The 18,920-nt window shown below is 36.3% G+C and overlaps 1 protein-coding gene across 5 annotated transcripts in view; it reads left to right on the top strand.

Annotated features, from left to right (window-relative positions):
• smarcd3b (SWI/SNF related BAF chromatin remodeling complex subunit D3b) overlaps positions 1-18,920 on the top strand; it is a 44,328-nt gene that overhangs the window by 21,732 nt on the left and 3,676 nt on the right. For 2 of the 5 annotated variants that reach the window (XM_065289331.2, XM_065289329.2), the window contains exons 2-14: positions 4,326-4,537; positions 7,522-7,611; positions 8,566-8,608; positions 9,268-9,390; positions 9,837-9,959; positions 13,114-13,209; positions 13,477-13,578; positions 15,408-15,569; positions 15,658-15,755; positions 15,848-15,865; positions 15,989-16,124; positions 16,293-16,415; positions 18,702-18,803. In XM_065289331.2, the coding sequence (XP_065145403.1) occupies positions 4,326-4,537; positions 7,522-7,611; positions 8,566-8,608; positions 9,268-9,390; positions 9,837-9,959; positions 13,114-13,209; positions 13,477-13,578; positions 15,408-15,569; positions 15,658-15,755; positions 15,848-15,865; positions 15,989-16,124; positions 16,293-16,415; positions 18,702-18,803 (1,428 nt within the window). The remainder of the gene's footprint in view (positions 1-4,325; positions 4,538-7,521; positions 7,612-8,565; positions 8,609-9,267; positions 9,391-9,836; positions 9,960-13,113; positions 13,210-13,476; positions 13,579-15,407; positions 15,570-15,657; positions 15,756-15,847; positions 15,866-15,988; positions 16,125-16,292; positions 16,416-18,701; positions 18,804-18,920) is intronic. The other 3 variants (XM_065289330.2, XM_065289332.2, XM_065289334.2) reach the window with 3 other exon arrangements.

The following is an 18,920-nucleotide window of genomic DNA, read 5'->3' as shown; positions in this document are numbered from 1 at the left end:
TTCACCACTAGATGCCGCTAAAATTTACACACTGCACCTTTAAATAAACAATTTTTATTTTTTTATATGCTCTGTTGGTGGTTTGTGGAGTAAAATCTAATATTTATTATTTAATAACTGTCTACATTAAAGGCGGAGTGCATAATGTTTGAAAAACGCTTTGGAAAAGGAGACGGGCCGACTACCAAAACACACTTAAAGCCAATCAGCAGTAAGGAGCGTGTCTACTAACCGACATCCTTGCTGGGTTGCGTATGTGTAAGGCGGGTCTTTTAAAAGAAGGTCCAGATTCTATTGGGGTAGGGGCGTGTTTGTTTAGGTGATTTCAAATATCAACAATGGCTTTCAAACATTGTGCACTCCGCCTTTAATACTATTATAAAATTATACATGAATATCCCACATTTCTGCCACAATACCATGTTTACAGTTAGTGATACAACAGTGAAATTTATGGTAAATATTTGTTGATTTGTGAATGGAAAAGTATTGTTTCACTCGACGCGCCAAACACATATTTTGAAATGACGAACCACACACATGACGGGCTACATACATGTTGTGACAAACTTTGCATCGTGCGCCCTCGAAAAAAGAAGTCACCGGCCGCCACTGCATTAGACTAGCTGTGCTGCTTTTCTACCATTTGCATGGTGAGTTAAATTAAACGTTTGATGTTTAACAATAGCACAACAGTTGATAAACAAAAATAAACACTTTAAAAAGTATTTTACTTATCGGGTAGTTGGTTAAAGAATGAGTACTCAAATATTTGTTCCCATTCCTAGTCAAAACTATATAAAAAACAAATAAGTGCTTACCTCTGGATAAATTCCAATGTAGTGGCTGCATCATACATGGCTAGAGCAGAAGTGAAATCACAACGGTCACTCAATTGGAGGAGAACTCTGCCCTCGATGGAAAGCATCCATTTTTTGCCCCCAGAATGGACTCTCCTAAAAAAATATTAAATAAAAGTTGCCATTGCACAGTATTCAATCTGATATGGTTTACTATTTTACATAAGCAAAATTTATTGAAAACACTAGCCCTACATAACTACCTATTAGATCAATAACCACTAGAGATTTTTGGAATGTATGTGCAAGATGACATAAAACTTTGTTCACACCACACAGTGACTCGATACAAATATGCTTTATAGATGAAGTAACCCTTAAAATTGACATCTATTGTGTATGTCGAGTGCTGGGATCTTACTGAGCATGATGAGCCTTGGAGTGCTTGGCAGGGAAATCTGGGCCTCAGCATCTGTTTAGGTGGAAGTTTCCTGTAACACAAAATAAACAAACAAATAAAAACGATTAGAAATCACAAGTACAATATTCATAAGAGAAAAAGTGTGTCAATACTGTACAAAAATAACTTGCATCAACCAAGAGAAAAACAGCTTCTTCCTGTTGCATGGTTTCTGTGCACTTTAACATGTTTGATATATTAATATATATATAAATCATAGAATAAACAACATTGCTTGCATTTGAAAATCATCATGCATGCCAGTTCATGTAACTTATGTACCTGGAACGATGGTCGATGGCTCTTGTCTGCAGTCTGAAAGGAAAAAAAAGAGGTGAATAAAAGAACGAGTAAGATCTCGAAATATCTTAATACAGTGCGAGAATATTATAATAGTATAATATATATACACAATTTCAAACTATTTTGAATTCAGCAATGCTAACGTTAGGTACTCTTTAATCAAATAAAAGACGTTATAAATGTAATGTCGCCAGATAAGACAAATATTTATACAATATGCTCCCCAAAGTCGGGTATAACACTTCAAATTAGGCTATTAACAATCTAACGTTATAGTTTCTGCAGTTTGACCTCCAATGAAGTTCAGAAAAATCTTGAAATTATGAAAAATGTGTGTTACTGTGTTTTCTTTCGAATCGGCCCGCTTAACTTTATGTCCGTTTCCTCAGGCAGCAACGTAAGCGAGCAAGAGAAAAAAACGAGAGATTTAAACGAATATCGCGCCAATAAATACAAAAATACACACTTTTAAATTAATTTTGGTTCACAATGCTAACGCTATAATTAAATTAAAGACGTTATAAATGTAATGTTGCCGGATAAGTCTTACCTCATATCTCCTCAGCTGCGTTTTCTTTCAGCTCGAGAGACTGGTTTCAGCCTGCGGAGGTCGTCGCACTCGCATATGCAGGGTCCATACGTCATCAACCCTGGGTTATTTAAGTTAACTGACCATTAGATTCGCAAGTCATAAGCATATTAAACAATTTACTATTAACTTAGAATAACAGTCAACTTTATAATTGTTAATATTCTGAAACAAGACAGTTTTGATGACGTATGCAGCCGAGAAATGCGACCTCCGGAGGCTGCAGCCTTCGCATTGAGACACGGCCAATTACTATTATTATTAAATTATTATCCTTCTCTAATCTAATGACGTTATAAAATGTTGCCAGACTAGAAAATATATCGAAATCATGCAGAAATATATATTTGTGGTAATAAAATTGCAAAATGCACACACGAGACGGGTTTACTAGGAAGTGTGCCGCTCATTACTCCTCTCTCTCAGTGCACTCTTAAAGTTGAACAAACAGGTGACTTTACAAGAGTAAACTTTGGAATTAAATTAGCAAATTTACCTTTCTGAAGTAAAAATTCTGATGAAAGTGTGGAATTTCGTAGCTTTCCTTGGCTGAAGAAAAAAATCCTCTAGAAATTGCTGTATTGTGATTCACAGAAAAAATATTTTTACTGTAGAATTTACCCGCCGTTGAAAAAAAGACCATGATGCTTTGCAGATCTACAGCAACTTGCTGTATACAAGTTCTACAGTAAGCATTTGCTCATTTTACAGTAATAATGCTGTGAAAACTACAGAAATTTGTTACAGTGCAAAGATAGCTGTACACTGCGTGTTTGTTCCATAAGTCAGAAAAGCCGTTAAACATTGTGCTTAGTACCTCGGATTAGATAAATTGGCGGAGAGAAGACAGTCGCGTGTGACTGTTCGAACACATTCAAACACATGCGCATTTACACTACAAAAGCATTCCGATCGAAAGTGTTTTCGACTACCTCTGAATGTGGTCGAAAGTGATCGAGCCCATAACGTTTTGAACACCGTTTACAGCTGTCTTTAGCATAGTCCACTTCTGATCCGATCGCAGAAAAAACATCTTGATATAAAGTGTAAACAGCCTCCTTAATTTTTGCTTGTTTTAGCTTATTTTAATGCTTGTTTTTATCTTGAGGCCCCCTTAAAAATCTGCTGAGGGCCCCCCTGGTTGGGAAACACTGCATTAGGGAACTGTATGTTGTTACATCCCTGTACTAATGGTAAATTCTTTCAAATATTTATGTTACTCTGATATATCTTTGCAACACTGCATTCCATGTTTGGTTATAAACCTCATTTATTTATTTATTAGTTTGTCTTTTAATGTTTTATGTATTTAAAATATTTATTCATTAAGTTGTTCCTTTTGTTACTAATCTAGAATGTTATTAAAATCATGGTTAATTTTATGGTGCCAAAGAATGCATTGATAGAGTATGGTGCATTGTTCTCTGATATTTACATAGAAGGTATGTGACTTTATAAATTGCAAAGATGATCAGAGATGGTTTTACATGTCCATTTACAATCCTTGAAATGAAATGATATTTTATTTCCTTATTTGAAAGGTTCATGAAGAATAATCTCTGATTGACTGTTTCACAGTGAGGCTCGTGTCAGTAGCTCACATTAGTGAACAGACCTTATATGTTTGAGCCTAAGAAGAAACAGTTATGTTTGAGGCTTAATATATGTCATTATCATGCACAGAACTCCTATTATTCATATAAAATACAGTTTTACATTCTATGGCACCTTTAATATAATTCAAGTTAACAAGCCAACAAATGTAATTAGATCAATCTCAACAAATAAAATAACATACTGGTCAAACACACACCACCTGTTTTCAGTAGAGAAACTGGCACAGATGTGATCGTGAGATCAGTGACATGACTAGAGGTTTATTCTTTCTCATTCGTTCATTGTCCTGGGCTGTTAATGTGGACACAAGTGTTGTGCAGACTTGTGGGTGTGCAGTTGCTGGTTCTGTTAAGGAAGGTAACAGCTGCAGCTTTAGTAGTCTGTTAGGTCATTTATAACCTTCTACAAATGGGCAAATGTATTAGCAAATATTTTCTATATATTTGAAAGGCATTATATTAACTGAGTCCGTGTTTGTAGTGTATATAATTTTAGGACTAAGTATATTTTACTCATCTCTTAGTCATGGGCATATTTGTTGTCATTCTTGTTTTAGCGGCCTGGCATGCCATCAGGAGCACGGATGCCTCACCAGGGAGCTCCAATGGGCCCCCCAGGACCACCATATGGAGGAAGCCCTGCAGTTCGGCCTGGACTCAACAATCAGGCCATGGAGCCCAGCCGCAAACGACCCGCACCATCACAACAACAGATTCAGCAGCAACAACAACAGCAGCAGCAGCAGGCTGTACAGAATCGAACCAGGAAGTGAGTAAAATATGGTACATTTTAATCAATCCTTATTATAATCTATTGGTCTTATGGGCTGTTCAAACTGAAAATGTTAAGACCCCCCCCCCTTGTGCTCACAACAAATAGATCCCATTTCCTCTTTATCTCTCCCACTTTCAAGTATCTCTTCAATATGCTATGAATTAAAGCTAAAAGAAAGGGTAACTTTTAGCAAAGGCTGAGCTAACCCTGCTCAAAAACAGAGCTTCCTAACCCCAAAACGACATTTTGTTTTATGCCCTTTTAAATTCAGGTGTATATAAATGTCTTAAACACAGGGTTGGAGAGTAACTTCCTTTGTCTTAATGATTGAGGTTTTATTGCACTGAGCTTGTAAGCTCTTTTACGCTTTTTTTTCCTACTCTCTTATATGGGGTTACCATAAGAATAGTCGGTCACACTTTAGTTTTAAAGGGGACAGTGAATGAAAAACCATTTTTACCTTGTCTTTGTTGAATAATGGTAGTCTATCCGCATTCCCGAACATACAAAAAGTGCTAGACATGCTAAACATCTCAGTCTCATAGGAATTCCTCTTTTAGAAATGTCAGCCAGAAAACGGCCCAAGCTGAAAAACTGATGCTTATGACATCACAGGCATCTCACTGCCCCTCCACTTTAAAATAATTGGCTACATTTTTTGAGTGGCAGCAAAGTCAGCCAATCAGTAATGAGATTGCAAGTTAAGCCAGTAGGGGGAGCCAAATAGGTGCAAAACCACTTGTTTAAAATCACCAACCCTAATAGAGCTATCTGAGAGAGGTTTTTAGGAAGCTTCTAAGGCATTACAGACCCAAACAAAAAAATGTTTGTTTACATGTCACATCACAGAACAAGGATAAATACCCCGTTCAATCATTCTATGTCACCTTTAAGGGATATTTCACCCAAAATGTTCTAAACCTGTATACATTTCTTTGTTCTGATCAACACAAAGGAAGATATATCTTCCTTCGTGTTTATCAAAACAAAGAAATTTATGCGGCAACAAAATGAGAGTGAGCAAATGTTGCCAGAATTTTCATTTTTGGGTGAACTATCCCTTTAATGTACAATTCTCATTAACTGACATGACTTTTGCCCTAGTAAACTCCTCATTACTGGTTTATATGGTAGTTGTTAAGTTTAGGTATTGGGTAGGATTAAGCGATGTAGAATAAGGGTACAATTTGCCCATTGGCCTACTAATCATCCCCATATATACAAATTGGCTATATCACTCGGTCTCCTATCCACTAATAAGCTGGTGTGTGGTGGGTGTTCTGGCGCAATATGGCTGCCGTTGCATCATCCAAGTGGATGCTGCATATTGGTGGTGGTTGAGGAGATTCCCCCATTCATATGTAAAGCGCTTTGAGGTCTGCAGAAGAAGCGCTATATAAATGTAACAAATTATTATTAAGGGTAAAAGCATCCAGAATAAGTTGAAAAGCCCTGGTTTATTAGTACTAACAAACAAATATCCAATATAGCCAATATCCTAGTAATATGCGTTCCCTTGTCATAAGCAATCCTAAACTATAGTGTTACTTCATAGTCTAGGGGCTGTTGCTTTAAAACAGACAGGACACTGTAATGTAGAAAATGGATTAGATTTCTAAAATCTATAGCACAGAAACACCAAAACTGATTAATGTTCAGTACATTTAGCTCAATACAGGCAAAGCTGAATACATTTTGATTGATGATTTTGTGAATTTCCCCTGCGGCACTGATGGACCAATTGTTTTTTAACAAAATTACTTGATGAAGCAAATATGATGAAGATAAATAAGGGGCATGCACATTTTACCATTAATGTGCTTATGGATTTAGTAAATAGATTTCATGACATTTTTGCTAATCTTAGTGTCCTAACCAGATGTGATGTGATACGGTTATAACACATATATCATCCATTAAAATGTAATATAACTCCAAGCAAAAAGGCATTTATCAGTTGCTTTTTTTCTGTTCATGTGGCATTGTTCTCACCCACAATGGAATGAATCCAAATTCACATAGCTGTATATTAAGCATGAAGTACCTGGACAGACTGTTTGCATGCTGCTGGAAGCATATTGCATCATGCCTGATTAGGACACAGATACCAAATTTATTATGCTCATTGTGATGAACCTGTCTTCTGATTTCACCTGTTTTGTAGCAGAAAAATAATGTTATTAATAATAAAGCTTTCTCAAATGACTTTGTTGGTCAAATGACATTCCCTCTCATGTCTATGTTTATTCGTTCCTCTTGTCATGCTGTTCCCACACAATTAAATTGGGGTCAGTCTGTGGTTTTACATCACCCGTTACATGTCTCTTTGGTATACTGTATACAGTAGATTGGTTGCTGTTTAGGGTCAGGGACCTGACAGTAAAGAAATGTATAAGAAATATCTCTCTGAATCTCTCTCTCTCTGAATCTCTCTCTCTCTCTCTCTCTCTCTCTCTCTCTCTCTCTCTCTCTCTCAATTGATTTACACACTTGCTCACTCTCTTTCGACCTTGTCTGACACATTTGTGTAACATTATCTTGCATTGTCTACCACCCTCCTGTCTAGCATCAAACTAATTGAAGCAACAGATCTGTCGTGTATATGTGTGAGTGATAATGAAAGATGCTCTATTAGACTCTATTGGCACTTTTCCCAGCAGGGTTTAGATTAATCCAGGACTAGTACATTATGACACTTTAAGAAGTTTTTACAAACACACTCGGGTGCATCTTGAAACAAAACAATAGCAAAATTTTTTTTTAATGAAGGCAGCTCAAACATGCATTTTAGTCTGAGACTAGGATAAGTCCCCTAGTTCTGCTGTCTTTTTGTGCATTCAGCTTTGCAATATTTTTTCATCATATTCAGCATTGTGGACTAAATTAGATTTGCACACGCAAACGCATTCACTTGCAACACCTGTCAACAAACTCAGTCCCCTCTAATAAATGACCCTTCAAATACCATCAACTCATAGGAAGCCCGTGGGATTTCCTGGACCAAATGAGATTCCAGGGAGGCAGATGGACATGAGAGAGGCCCAATCAGATCCCACACTTGGATTAAAGTAGGAGTTTATTGTGCTGCATGATGGATTTGACACGTTTTGATCCCACCCCTGATTCTTTACCCTAGCAAACTCCCTAAGTCCATCTTGCTTCCAGATATATGCCTAATTATCCCTCAAAAGGATTTTCCCTTCACCCCTGAACAAGCTTGTTGTTTGATCCGTGTCAGAGATTACTTGTCATTTGATTGGACGTAAAATTAAAATCTAAGGCCAAATGGTAATTGAAATGGAAATGTGAAACAAGCTGCATGATGTGCATGCATGTCTTTTTGCATGGCATGATGGAAGATGTAATATGTGAGATCTTAAAATGCTTGGACTTCAGGTCAGGACACCAGGTCAGGCTGTTTGAGTTGTGCTTTTATCTACTTGGTGGTCAACTCATGTGTGTGAGTGTATATAGCGTCATTTTAATGGGGTGAAGGAACACATGTCACATTAGTGTATAAATATTTAACTCTGAGAATAAAATAGTGTGCATTACAACTAACAAGTATTCCAGAAATTTCAATACACTTTATACTAGTGTATATCGGCCTGTATACAGTAATCTGATTCTGTGTGTTTGTCCTTTGTGAAATAGGACAAAAAAAAGGAAGATATATGTTTTATTGTGCAAGAATACATAAGAGCTTAGCACATATACACACACAAGCATATTCACACACCTGACTGCACGCTGTGTTTAGGTCCCCTGAATCTGTGCTGCTTGCCAAGCTTGAACTTTTGAAGTTTCAGCAGCATTCTAGTAACGTTCTCTGTGCCAATGGTTGCCAACACCATCTGGACTAGCGTTGCGCACACACACACTCCTGCACCGGCTTTCCCGCATCCTGGACCAGCCCCAGAATTTTAGCAGATGTCCCGGGTGCTCCACTGTCAGTCTCCATAGTAACATCTTGTTTTTTTCTGCCTTTCCTCTCCATTTCCCCTTTCTCCCTGTTTCTGCAGTGCCAAGAGGAGGAAGATGGCTGATAAGATCCTTCCACAAAGGGTGAGTAAGAGATCGGATCCCTTTCATTCCTTTTACTGGTTGGTTTAGTTTTGATTAATTGCTTGCAAATGTGCATGGATAAAGATGCAAGGGCGTGTGTGGTGGCTCTCGATCTCGGCCTTTCGAGGGGCGGAATTTACTACCAAGCGAGCGATATGAAGTGGTTTGAAAGGTTTTCGTATTCAGTTCTTCGATAATTGGAGATCTTCTCTGTGTAATATTTAATGCCACAGGTGTATCGCAATGTAAGATTTTAGATATTCCAATATATAAGCTAAAAAAGGCATTATACCCTAAAACAGCAGTACTGCTGTGGGTTCATGGTTGATTTAAATCTATTGTAAATCATCTAATATAATATTAATATATTCTGAAATATGGCCTTAGTGTATTATTTATGGATGGTTCTCACTGTGTTTTTTATAGTCTTTGAGTTGGCTGTGTTAGATAAGATAACGAACAGAATGTCTGTGTTATCATACAAGCTGTATAGATACAACTGCAATGTAGACACCAGATGCATTAGTCATTGATAAAACACTCAGTCTATCATGAACAGAGAGAGAGAGCGAGAGAGAGAGCAGACTGACTATGTTTGGATTGCTTCACCATCTTCTGTGGTTCTTATAAAATGTGGTGGTATTACATTTCTTTATTAGATTCGTGAGCTTGTACCAGAGTCCCAGGCTTATATGGACCTGTTGGCATTCGAGCGGAAATTAGACCAGACCATAATGCGTAAACGGGTGGACATCCAAGAAGCACTTAAGAGACCTATGAAGGTATTTCCTTTTATCCTGAGCTGTATTTTCAGGCTAATTTAATGATAAGGTTTATGCTAAGGTTGATCAATTTTAACCAATTTAAATACAATTTGTTCATTTATATTAGCCTGTTTCTGAGGACATCTAGGCTTAAAATTGAAATCAAAGTTTGATATCAGTCACTGATTGTACATTGATTTTAATCTTTGACATGGCTTTAATCAGCCAATATTAAAGATATCAAGGATATTTTTCACAGAATGTTCTTTACATTTTGTATAGGATGATTTTATGAAGAAATCAGTAACAGTCTTATTTCTTTGTAAAATGACCACTTGGAGCAGCCATTTGTTCTCTGATCACAAAGCATTTTTTTACTGGCACAATGCCTCTGTGGTTTTATCTTAAAATATTAATATTTTCATATCATGAGAATGAAAACACGATCTCTTCTTTTTTTTAAGCAAAAGCGAAAACTGCGTCTCTACATCTCCAACACTTATAACCCTGCCAAGCCTGATGCAGAGGACTCTGAAGGCAGCATTGCATCCTGGGAGCTACGAGTGGAAGGCAAACTACTGGATGATGTAAGTTAGAATGTGCACAACACAGATATTTAAAGGGATAGTTCACCCAAAATGTCATAGTTTACTCACCATCATATTATTACAAACCTGTATAAATTTCTTTGTTTTGATGAACACTAAAGAAGATATTTTGAGCAATGTTTGTAACCAAACTGATCAGAAGCCCCATTGAATTCTATAGTATACTTTTTTCTACTATGGATGTTAAAGGAATATTCCATTTTCTTAAAAGAAAAATCCAGATAATTTACTCACCACAATGTCATCCAAAATGTTGATGTCTTTCTTTGTTCAGTCGAGAAGAAATTATGTTTTTTGAGGAAAACATTGCAGGATTTTTCTCATTTTAATGGACTTTTATAGACACCAACAATTAACACTTAACTCAACACGTAACAGTTTTTTTCAACGGAGTTTCAAAAGACTCTAAACAATCCCAAACGAGGCATAAGGGTCTTATCTAGCAAAACGATTGTCATTTTTGACAATAAAAATAACAAATATACACTTTTAAAGCACAACTTCTCGTTTAAATCCGGTCGTGATGCGCCAACGTCTAAATCCCGTCCAGCGCGACCTAACGTAAATGTGTAGTGACGTAGGGAGGTCACGTGTTACATATATAAAACGCACATTTGCGGACCATTGTAAACAATAAACAAAGACATTAATTAGTATTAGTTGACATACAACAACGTAGGAACGGTCCTCGTTCTCAACACTTGTAAACACTGGGGCGGAGTTTCGCGTTCGTCCTCTGTGACCTCTTGACGTCATGACGTATTGCGTGGGGTCAAGTTGGCGCATCACGACCGGATTTAAACGAGAAGTTGTGCTTTAAAAGTGTATATTTGTTATTTTTATTGTCAAAAATGACAATCGTTTTGCTAGATAAGACCCTTATGCCTCGTTTGGGATCGTTTATAGTCCTTTGAAACTCCGTTGGTAAAAAAACTGTTAAGTGTTGAGTTAAGTATTAAATGTTGAGCTCTATTAAAGTCCATTAAAATGAGAAAAATCCTGCAATGTTTTCCTCAAAAAACATAATTTATTCTTGACTGAACAAAGAAAGACATCAACATTTTGGATGACATGGTGGTGAGTAAATTATCTGGATTTTTCTTTTAAGAAAATGGAATATTCCTTTAATAAGGTTGTAATCGAGGGGCAACCTTCCGATCTCTCTGATGAGGCCAATATGGGAGTGACTTAAACTGAAATTCATCAAATGTCCGCTAAACACTGACTCCAAAAGGGAGTGAATTCCCATAGATCTCTATGTTAAAATGCCCAACTTTACAGCAGAAAATTGAGAGTTGAGAAATTATATTAAACCTTAAAGTTCTGCATAATTAGGGCGTGGCCACTTGAGTGATGGGTGAACTCCCACCTCAGCGTCACCCACATTGGCCTCTTTACCATTTATCCGTGAGTGATGCGCGACCAAGATGGTGATGGCCCTCTTCACAAACCAGTGGGTGACTTCACAGACACTACGTCCATATTTTTTACAGTCTATGGTTATAACCAAACCGATTAAAATCTTTAAATATCTTTCTTTGTGTTTATCAGAATAAAGTTTATACAGGTTTATAATAACATGAGGTTGAGTAAATGATGACAGAATTTTCATTTTTGGGTGAACTGTCCCTTAAAGGGCACTTTCTTGATTTCTTGAACCTTTACTGTAAAACATTAAAAAAACGTTTTCCCCTCATTGCACACTTGGTTGTCGTTCTGGTACTGTTAGTAGGGAAATACTTTATAATCATCACACATAAAATGCCTACATAAAATGTTTAATTGTGCTTTTTGCCCAGAGACATCACATCTTGGTAATGGCACCTATGTAGCTTTTAAACTACTAAGGTTATATTTACACACACATGCCATATTTTCAAGTCATGACCACAGAGATGTGCCTCATTTACCAATGAAATCACTCCCCTTCCTTCATCCAGACATAAGTTTCAGAATGTTCTGTGACTCCATTTACTTATTTTTACTCTTTTGATTTGTTATATGTCTGCACCAGCACTGCATATACTAAAAAAGTGCAACTAAAGCTTAATCAGATGCTTTCACTACCACAAAATAATTTGACCAATACTGTAGTTTGAAAAAAAAGAGGAAAAAATACTTTAATGTACTTGCCGTTAGCTAGGTATGATAGATTACTTAACAACAAAATATAATGAAATATTTCACAAAAAAGTTTAATAAGTAAAATTTTAAAAAAGTAAACTTGGTTATGTTTGCTTGGCATCTGCTCAAGGATACCAGGAAAAGACCATGAAATAACCATTCATAAAGTAACCAAAGAGTCCAAGAAAAGTTATTACAAAACTATAAAGAAAAACAATGAAACTATAAAATTCAAGCGTTACATTTCTGCCTTTCTGGTTTGCTTTCATTTTAAGGCCATTACTGAAAAGGCTTAACAACAAAGTGAAGGACAAGAGACAAATCTGTGGTAGTACTAAACATTGTGCCAAAAAAACATTTAGCAAAAGTTGCATTCATCCCAAACATCTTGTGAATGCTTGTGTTCTTCAATCCAGAAAAACAAAAATGTTACTTGAGTGTACAATGCAACACTTTGCTTTCCAGTATGTCTACACAATTAGTAGAAGCACTGTAGAATAAGTATTCAAATGATTTCTGTGATTGGGTATTTTTAAATGTTAATTTATCTACAAATAGTTTTTGAAATAAATACTGTGTTTATTGTTAGGAATAGAAGCTAAAGTGCGGGTCTTTATTCTTAAGTCCGTATGCAATGTGTAGCATAAATTCAACTTCTTGGCTCATCATCTGACCATGACTGGTTTAACTAATACATTTGAGGCATGTATTTTCCATGCCCCAAAAATGAAACCAGTACTTATTGATGATTGTTTTAGGGAATCTTGCAGTTCTTGGACTGTGTGGAATGTTGTCCTGCATAGCAAATCATCCACCAGTGTACCACATTTAATTTGAACATTCAGAGGTCATTCCCTTCTTTGGAAAATCTACAAGGAAAGTTTATGATGTGGTGTAAGCAAGATTCTTGCATTCCCTCCATGTCTTTTCACTTGGAACTAGATAGTTATGTTTGGTCTGTAAAACATGCTGATTATAGGAAAACACTACTCATCATTTTTATTCACAGCCAGGAAAGATGAAGAGGAAGTTCTCCTCATTCTTTAAAAGTCTGGTGATCGAGCTGGACAAAGACCTTTACGGCCCTGATAACCATTTGGTTGAGGTTGGTGTTTGAAATCATTTGTTTTAAATGATGATAAAACTATTAATTCATAACAGCAACTTAACACCACAGTAACACATTAATATCTAATGGATTATCTGGTAAAAAGATAGTACTGACATTTGTATACAGTTGTACAGCATTTCATTAATAATAATTGTATGAAGTTAATGTTACTGTTATATAGTTAACGTCTCGTCTTAAATTTGAATGCATTTTGTATGTTATTGTAGGTATGAATGCTAATCTCTCTCTACATTCATTCAGTGGCATCGAACCCAAAACACCCAGGAGACAGACGGTTTCCAAGTAAAGAGGCCTGGTGATGTGAATGTGCGCTGTACTCTGCTGTTAATGCTGGATTACCAGGTAAAGATGACATAATGCATCTAGTAAAGTGGGTTTAAAGGGATAGGTCACCAAAAAATGAAAAATCTGTCCTTTACATTCTTTTACTAACTCTCATGTTGTTATAAACCTGTGGCGGCTCGTGACTGCTCATCTGAGGGGCGCAAATTCAAAATATGTGTTCGGAGTGTCGTGTGTTGCTTGTGTTTTCAAAATATGTGTTTGTTGCGTAATGTGAACCATGTGCATCACGTGTTTTGTCACAATAAGTGCCTGCTGCACGCACATCAAAACCGTTTATGATAAAAGAGACGCTCACGTTCACAAAATACACGCAAGACAGTAAACTCTGATTACGCATGAGATTATGCGAGTTTCTTTATCATAAACCCTTTAGACGTTTCTACAGCCGGCACTTATTTTGACAAGACACATGATGCACAAAGGATCACTCGACACGCAGAACACATATTTTGAAATAAGGAACCACACACATGAAGGCTACATACATTCAATTCAACTTTATTGTCCACAAAAAGTGGAAATTTATCTTTTGGCTCCACAGGTGGATTTCTAAAACACATACACAATGAATATACAATAAATACAACAGACAAATAACACATTAACCCTTACAAACAACAATAGATAACACCTTCATCACACACCAATATCAAAAAGATAAATATGGATATCTTATATGGACTATTGTGAGTTCAGTAGTGTTATTGCACTTGGTATGAATGACTTTTTGTAAATATTTTTAGTTGCTAATGCAGCTGTGTACCTCCTTCCTGATGGTGATTTCCTAAATTTTGTAAACAGAGGATGCAGTGGGTCATTTTGTGAAGAACTTCGCATCGAGCGCCCACGAAAAAAGAAGTCACCGGCTGCCACTGTTATAAACCTTTATAAATGTCTTTGTTTTGATTAACAAAAAATATATATATTTTGAGGAATGTTTGTTACCAAACCAATCAGAACCCCCATTGATTTCCAAAGAAGGAAAAAAGAATACTATGGAAGTCGATGAGGCTTCTGATTGGTTTGGTTACAAAAATTTTTTAAAAAAATCTTCCTTTGTGGTCATCAGAACAAAGACATTTATAAAGGTTTGTAAACACATTGGGGTCAGAATTTTTTTTTTGAGTGAACTTCTGTTTATTACACGGCACTCTAAAATGCTTGATTCTGATTGGGCAGTCGCAACATTCCAAGATACATTATTCCGCGATAACAATCGCCTAAAACAAATAACACTTTATAACATTGTTTGTCAAATGTTGTACACATTTATAAAAAAATTTAATATAAATATGTCTTTTAAAAACATTTATTACATTATTTTACAAATTATAAAACCAAATGGCATGTTCGTGACATTTGGCATCTTGTCTTATCTTAAAACTGAAAGTAAATGGGGTTCCTTGCGAAAGGTCTTCATTCGTTAAAAATGAGCAAATAAAATATTTATTATTTAATGTTCATAACCTTACTTAAAAAGTAAATAGCCGTGTAATTTGCATGAATGTAAATAATGTATAGGCAGCAGGTTGTTATCGTGAAATAAGGCCCTTACATATAAACCAAAAATACTATGATGTGACTGAAGACTAAGTACAAAATTATATGTTATTGTTTGATTATGTTTTAAAACAAGTACTTCAAGATCCAAGCTTGTGTGTCAAATGCTTCTTTATTGCCTTTCAGACATTTTAGAGTTCCTGTATGCATTTTAGAGCATACAGAAACACTTTTACCATGTGTCATTAGTCTGAAATGCTTATAACATGCATGGTGACTAAACAACAGAAACTGAAAGAACTGAGATGTATGTGCCCCGTTTGCAGCCTCCTCAGTTTAAACTGGATCCGAGACTGGCTCGTCTTCTGGGTATTCACACACAGACTCGCTCCAGTATTATTCAAGCACTCTGGCAGTATGTTAAAACCAACAAACTGCAGGACTCCCATGATAAAGAGTACATCAACTGTGATAAGTATTTCCAGCAGGTACGGTATGCTTAAATACCTGTAAAAGTATAACATTTTATTTCATCACCAAAGAACCAAAAGTGGTAAATGTCTCATCCTCTTGCAGATCTTTGACTGTCCACGTCTGAAGTTCTCTGAAATTCCACAGCGCCTCACCAATCTCCTACTGCCCCCCGACCCTATAGTCATCAACCACATCATTAGGTTTGTTTGTTTTTACCTGTGTGCCTTTCTGTACATTCAAGGTTTCTTTTAAATTCATTACACATGGTACCAGCTATGTTTTTATTTATTAGGTTGAAGCAGATCTTTAGGTAATCAGGAGTATTTTGTTTCAATTCCTTACTGACATGACTTGTCACTATTTAACTATACTCTAATCTTATAAGAATAAAAACAGCATTCTCATTAAGGTTATGTTCTGTTTGCGTCTACAGCGTTGACCCTAATGATCAAAAGAAAACGGCATGCTATGACATTGATGTAGAGGTGGAGGATCCCCTTAAAGCTCAAATGAGCAGCTTCCTGCTCTCCACAGCCAATCAGCAAGAGATTGCCTCACTGGATAACAAGGTAAGGGAGAAACTTGCATAACAGTGTGGGCAAATGACTCATTTTGAATCATATTAGTTACACTGACCATATGAACATGACAATTATTCAGATTTAATAGTTTTTGCTGTGCTACCATGTCTATAAATTCATGCCATATGTTTTAATGTGATTTTAAATGACCTCCAGATCCATGAGACTATAGAGTCCATAAATCAGCTGAAGATCCAGAGAGATTTCATGCTCAGCTTCTCCAGAGATCCCAAAGGCTACATCCAGGACTGGCTCAAATCCCAGAGCAGAGATCTGAAAGTATGTACTAACTTTCTTTGTTTTTTTTCTGTTGTGTGTTTTATGACTTTATCTAGGCATACTGTATCTAGACATATAAAAGTGAGTGTTGTACTTTGTTTTTCTATCTCAATTTAATATTTTAATGCAGAGACTATGAAGTAAGCCATTCATAGGTTGATTTAACTAAATGTAAATAGTGTGGTGCTTTCGAAACATTGCCCAGTTTGTTTGAATGACTTAACATGTCAAACTTTGCCTCTAGGAATTTTTCTTTGATGCTTATAGTGGGGCAGCAACTGCAAACTTTTTATTTAAAAGCTTTCAGTCATTATTTAAATATGTTAAAAATGGTCATATATTGTTTTTATAGCAATGCATTCAACTAGGGGTGTAACGGTTCGTGTATTCGAACCGGACCGTTTCGGTTCAGGGCTTTCGGCACGGTGCGCACGTGCACCGAAAGTATTTTGTGTGCGCCTGTGCGGAACATAATACGTGCGTTTCCGCACGAACATATTAAGTGGCGGAAGTCTCCGCGTTCAGCGCAAGTCTTCTGTCAAACATATAACATAATTCGGCCCGCAGAAAGATTTTTATTTACTTAGTTGTATATAGTGATGGCGAAGTGAAGCTTTCTTGAAGCAGTGAAGCTTTCAACCCAATTGTATCGGAAAAAGGTTCATTACTCGAAGCTTTTCAAATCAGAGCTCAATGAGGACCTCTGCTGGTGAAAGTGCTGTTTCACAACATGTTCTACAACCAAACAACGTATTAATTTAATTATAAAAGCAAAACTTAATGGATTGACAAATTAAGGATAGATTCATAAATAAATGTAACACTATATTAAATACATGACCAAAGCATGTTCCATTTCATGCGAATGGTACTTCAAACAAAAATAACAAATTAAGGATAGACCTTGTCTCAAAAGTATAAAGTGTGAACCAATTAAAAAATATATCATGGTATTAAGTGGTGCAGAAAAGGCTTTTTACTACTAATATATTCTATATATATCATAAACTCACTAGTAATCGATTCCGTGTAATGCAATACTCCAATACAACCCATGAGGGCGCGCCGCACATCGCACAATTCTAAACCTTTGAATCAGATAACGAAGCAGTCACGTGGGTGTGTGTGAAACGAAGCTTCGGACGTCATTGGTCACGTGATTTTGCCAGAACGAATCAAGCTTCGATACAAAGCTTCAATGAAAATCGGTTCGTTTTTTTGACACACGCTTCGGAGCTTCGGTGTCACTGGTAACATCACTAGTTGTATATCCGTTTGATTATTGATGTAAACGTTTACGTGTCGTATCTAAAAGCGCATGTTAAACGCGTGTCAACGCGCTGCTTTGTTCTTTCAAAAGTGCGTGAGAGGATGCACGTCTTTCGTTGCTACGCATTCTTGAGACGCGCTTTCTGTGACAGCAAGAATAAGGAATGCGTGATCAGATTTTTCATCTGCATATCACGTCAATCATATCATTGTCACAATGCGATCAGCTGGTCGGGACAGAGAAGAGCTGTAACCCGGGCTTACTCAGCTGTTACTCAGCTGCGGAGGGGTTCGTAAGTAAAGTCACAGCTTACATTGATGACACAAGCAAAGATTAGGAGAAACGTGCAAAAGATCAAAGATGGCTATGTATGCAGCTCACTAATCTCAAAATGAGTGTATAATAAGTATATCATCATGTTGCTTGCTATGCAGTTACACATAGAGCAGTAATATTATTTTTATACAGAGATGGTACATAGCCAATTCAATTCTGTGAGTTAAACAATCCAAAATAAATCAAAACAGAAAATTTTTAGTGGCAAAAATGTAGGCTAATAGTTCATAAATGTATTCAGGAATTGAATTTGTTAGTTCAAGGTTTTAGTAGAAAAAGTTTAAGAGAAGGTTAAGATAAGAGTTACCTTCTGTTATAAAATAATGTAAAAAATAACTTTGCAGTAGTATTTTATTTATTATTTTTTCATTTTATATATATTTTATACTTTAATAAAGTGTTTAAAAAGTGTAAACAAATTGTAAAAAAAAGTTTAAAGTAATAAACAACCTGCAGTTTAATGTTTGCATTTCTCCCTTACTGTACCGAAAATGAACCGAACCGTGGCTTCAAAACCGGGGTTCGCACCGAACCGTGATTTTTGCGTACCGTTACACCCCTACATTCAACAGATTTCCATGTGAATTTTTTTCTTTGCAAAATGTTGATCTTAATTTCTTAGTCATGCATTACATCAAGCCCTGGTTTCTTACTGATTTTACCTTTTGGATTGCTTGCAGATAATGACAGATGTTGTTGGAAACCCAGAGGAGGAGAGAAGAGCAGAATTTTATCATGAGCCATGGTCTCAGGAAGCTGTCAGTCGTTACTTCTATTGCAAGGTAAAAATATAAAAATATATATTATTGATCCTGTTAACTATAAAACACAATGTTACAACATGTTGTACTTTCCCACTTTTACTGTAAGTCTTTTGTAAGGATGTATGGCTAAACTTT

The sequence above is a fragment of the Paramisgurnus dabryanus genome, chromosome 2 (assembly GCF_030506205.2).
Source record: "Paramisgurnus dabryanus chromosome 2, PD_genome_1.1, whole genome shotgun sequence".
Taxonomy (NCBI): domain Eukaryota; kingdom Metazoa; phylum Chordata; class Actinopteri; order Cypriniformes; family Cobitidae; genus Paramisgurnus; species Paramisgurnus dabryanus.
This window is presented reverse-complemented; position numbering and strand designations above follow the sequence as displayed.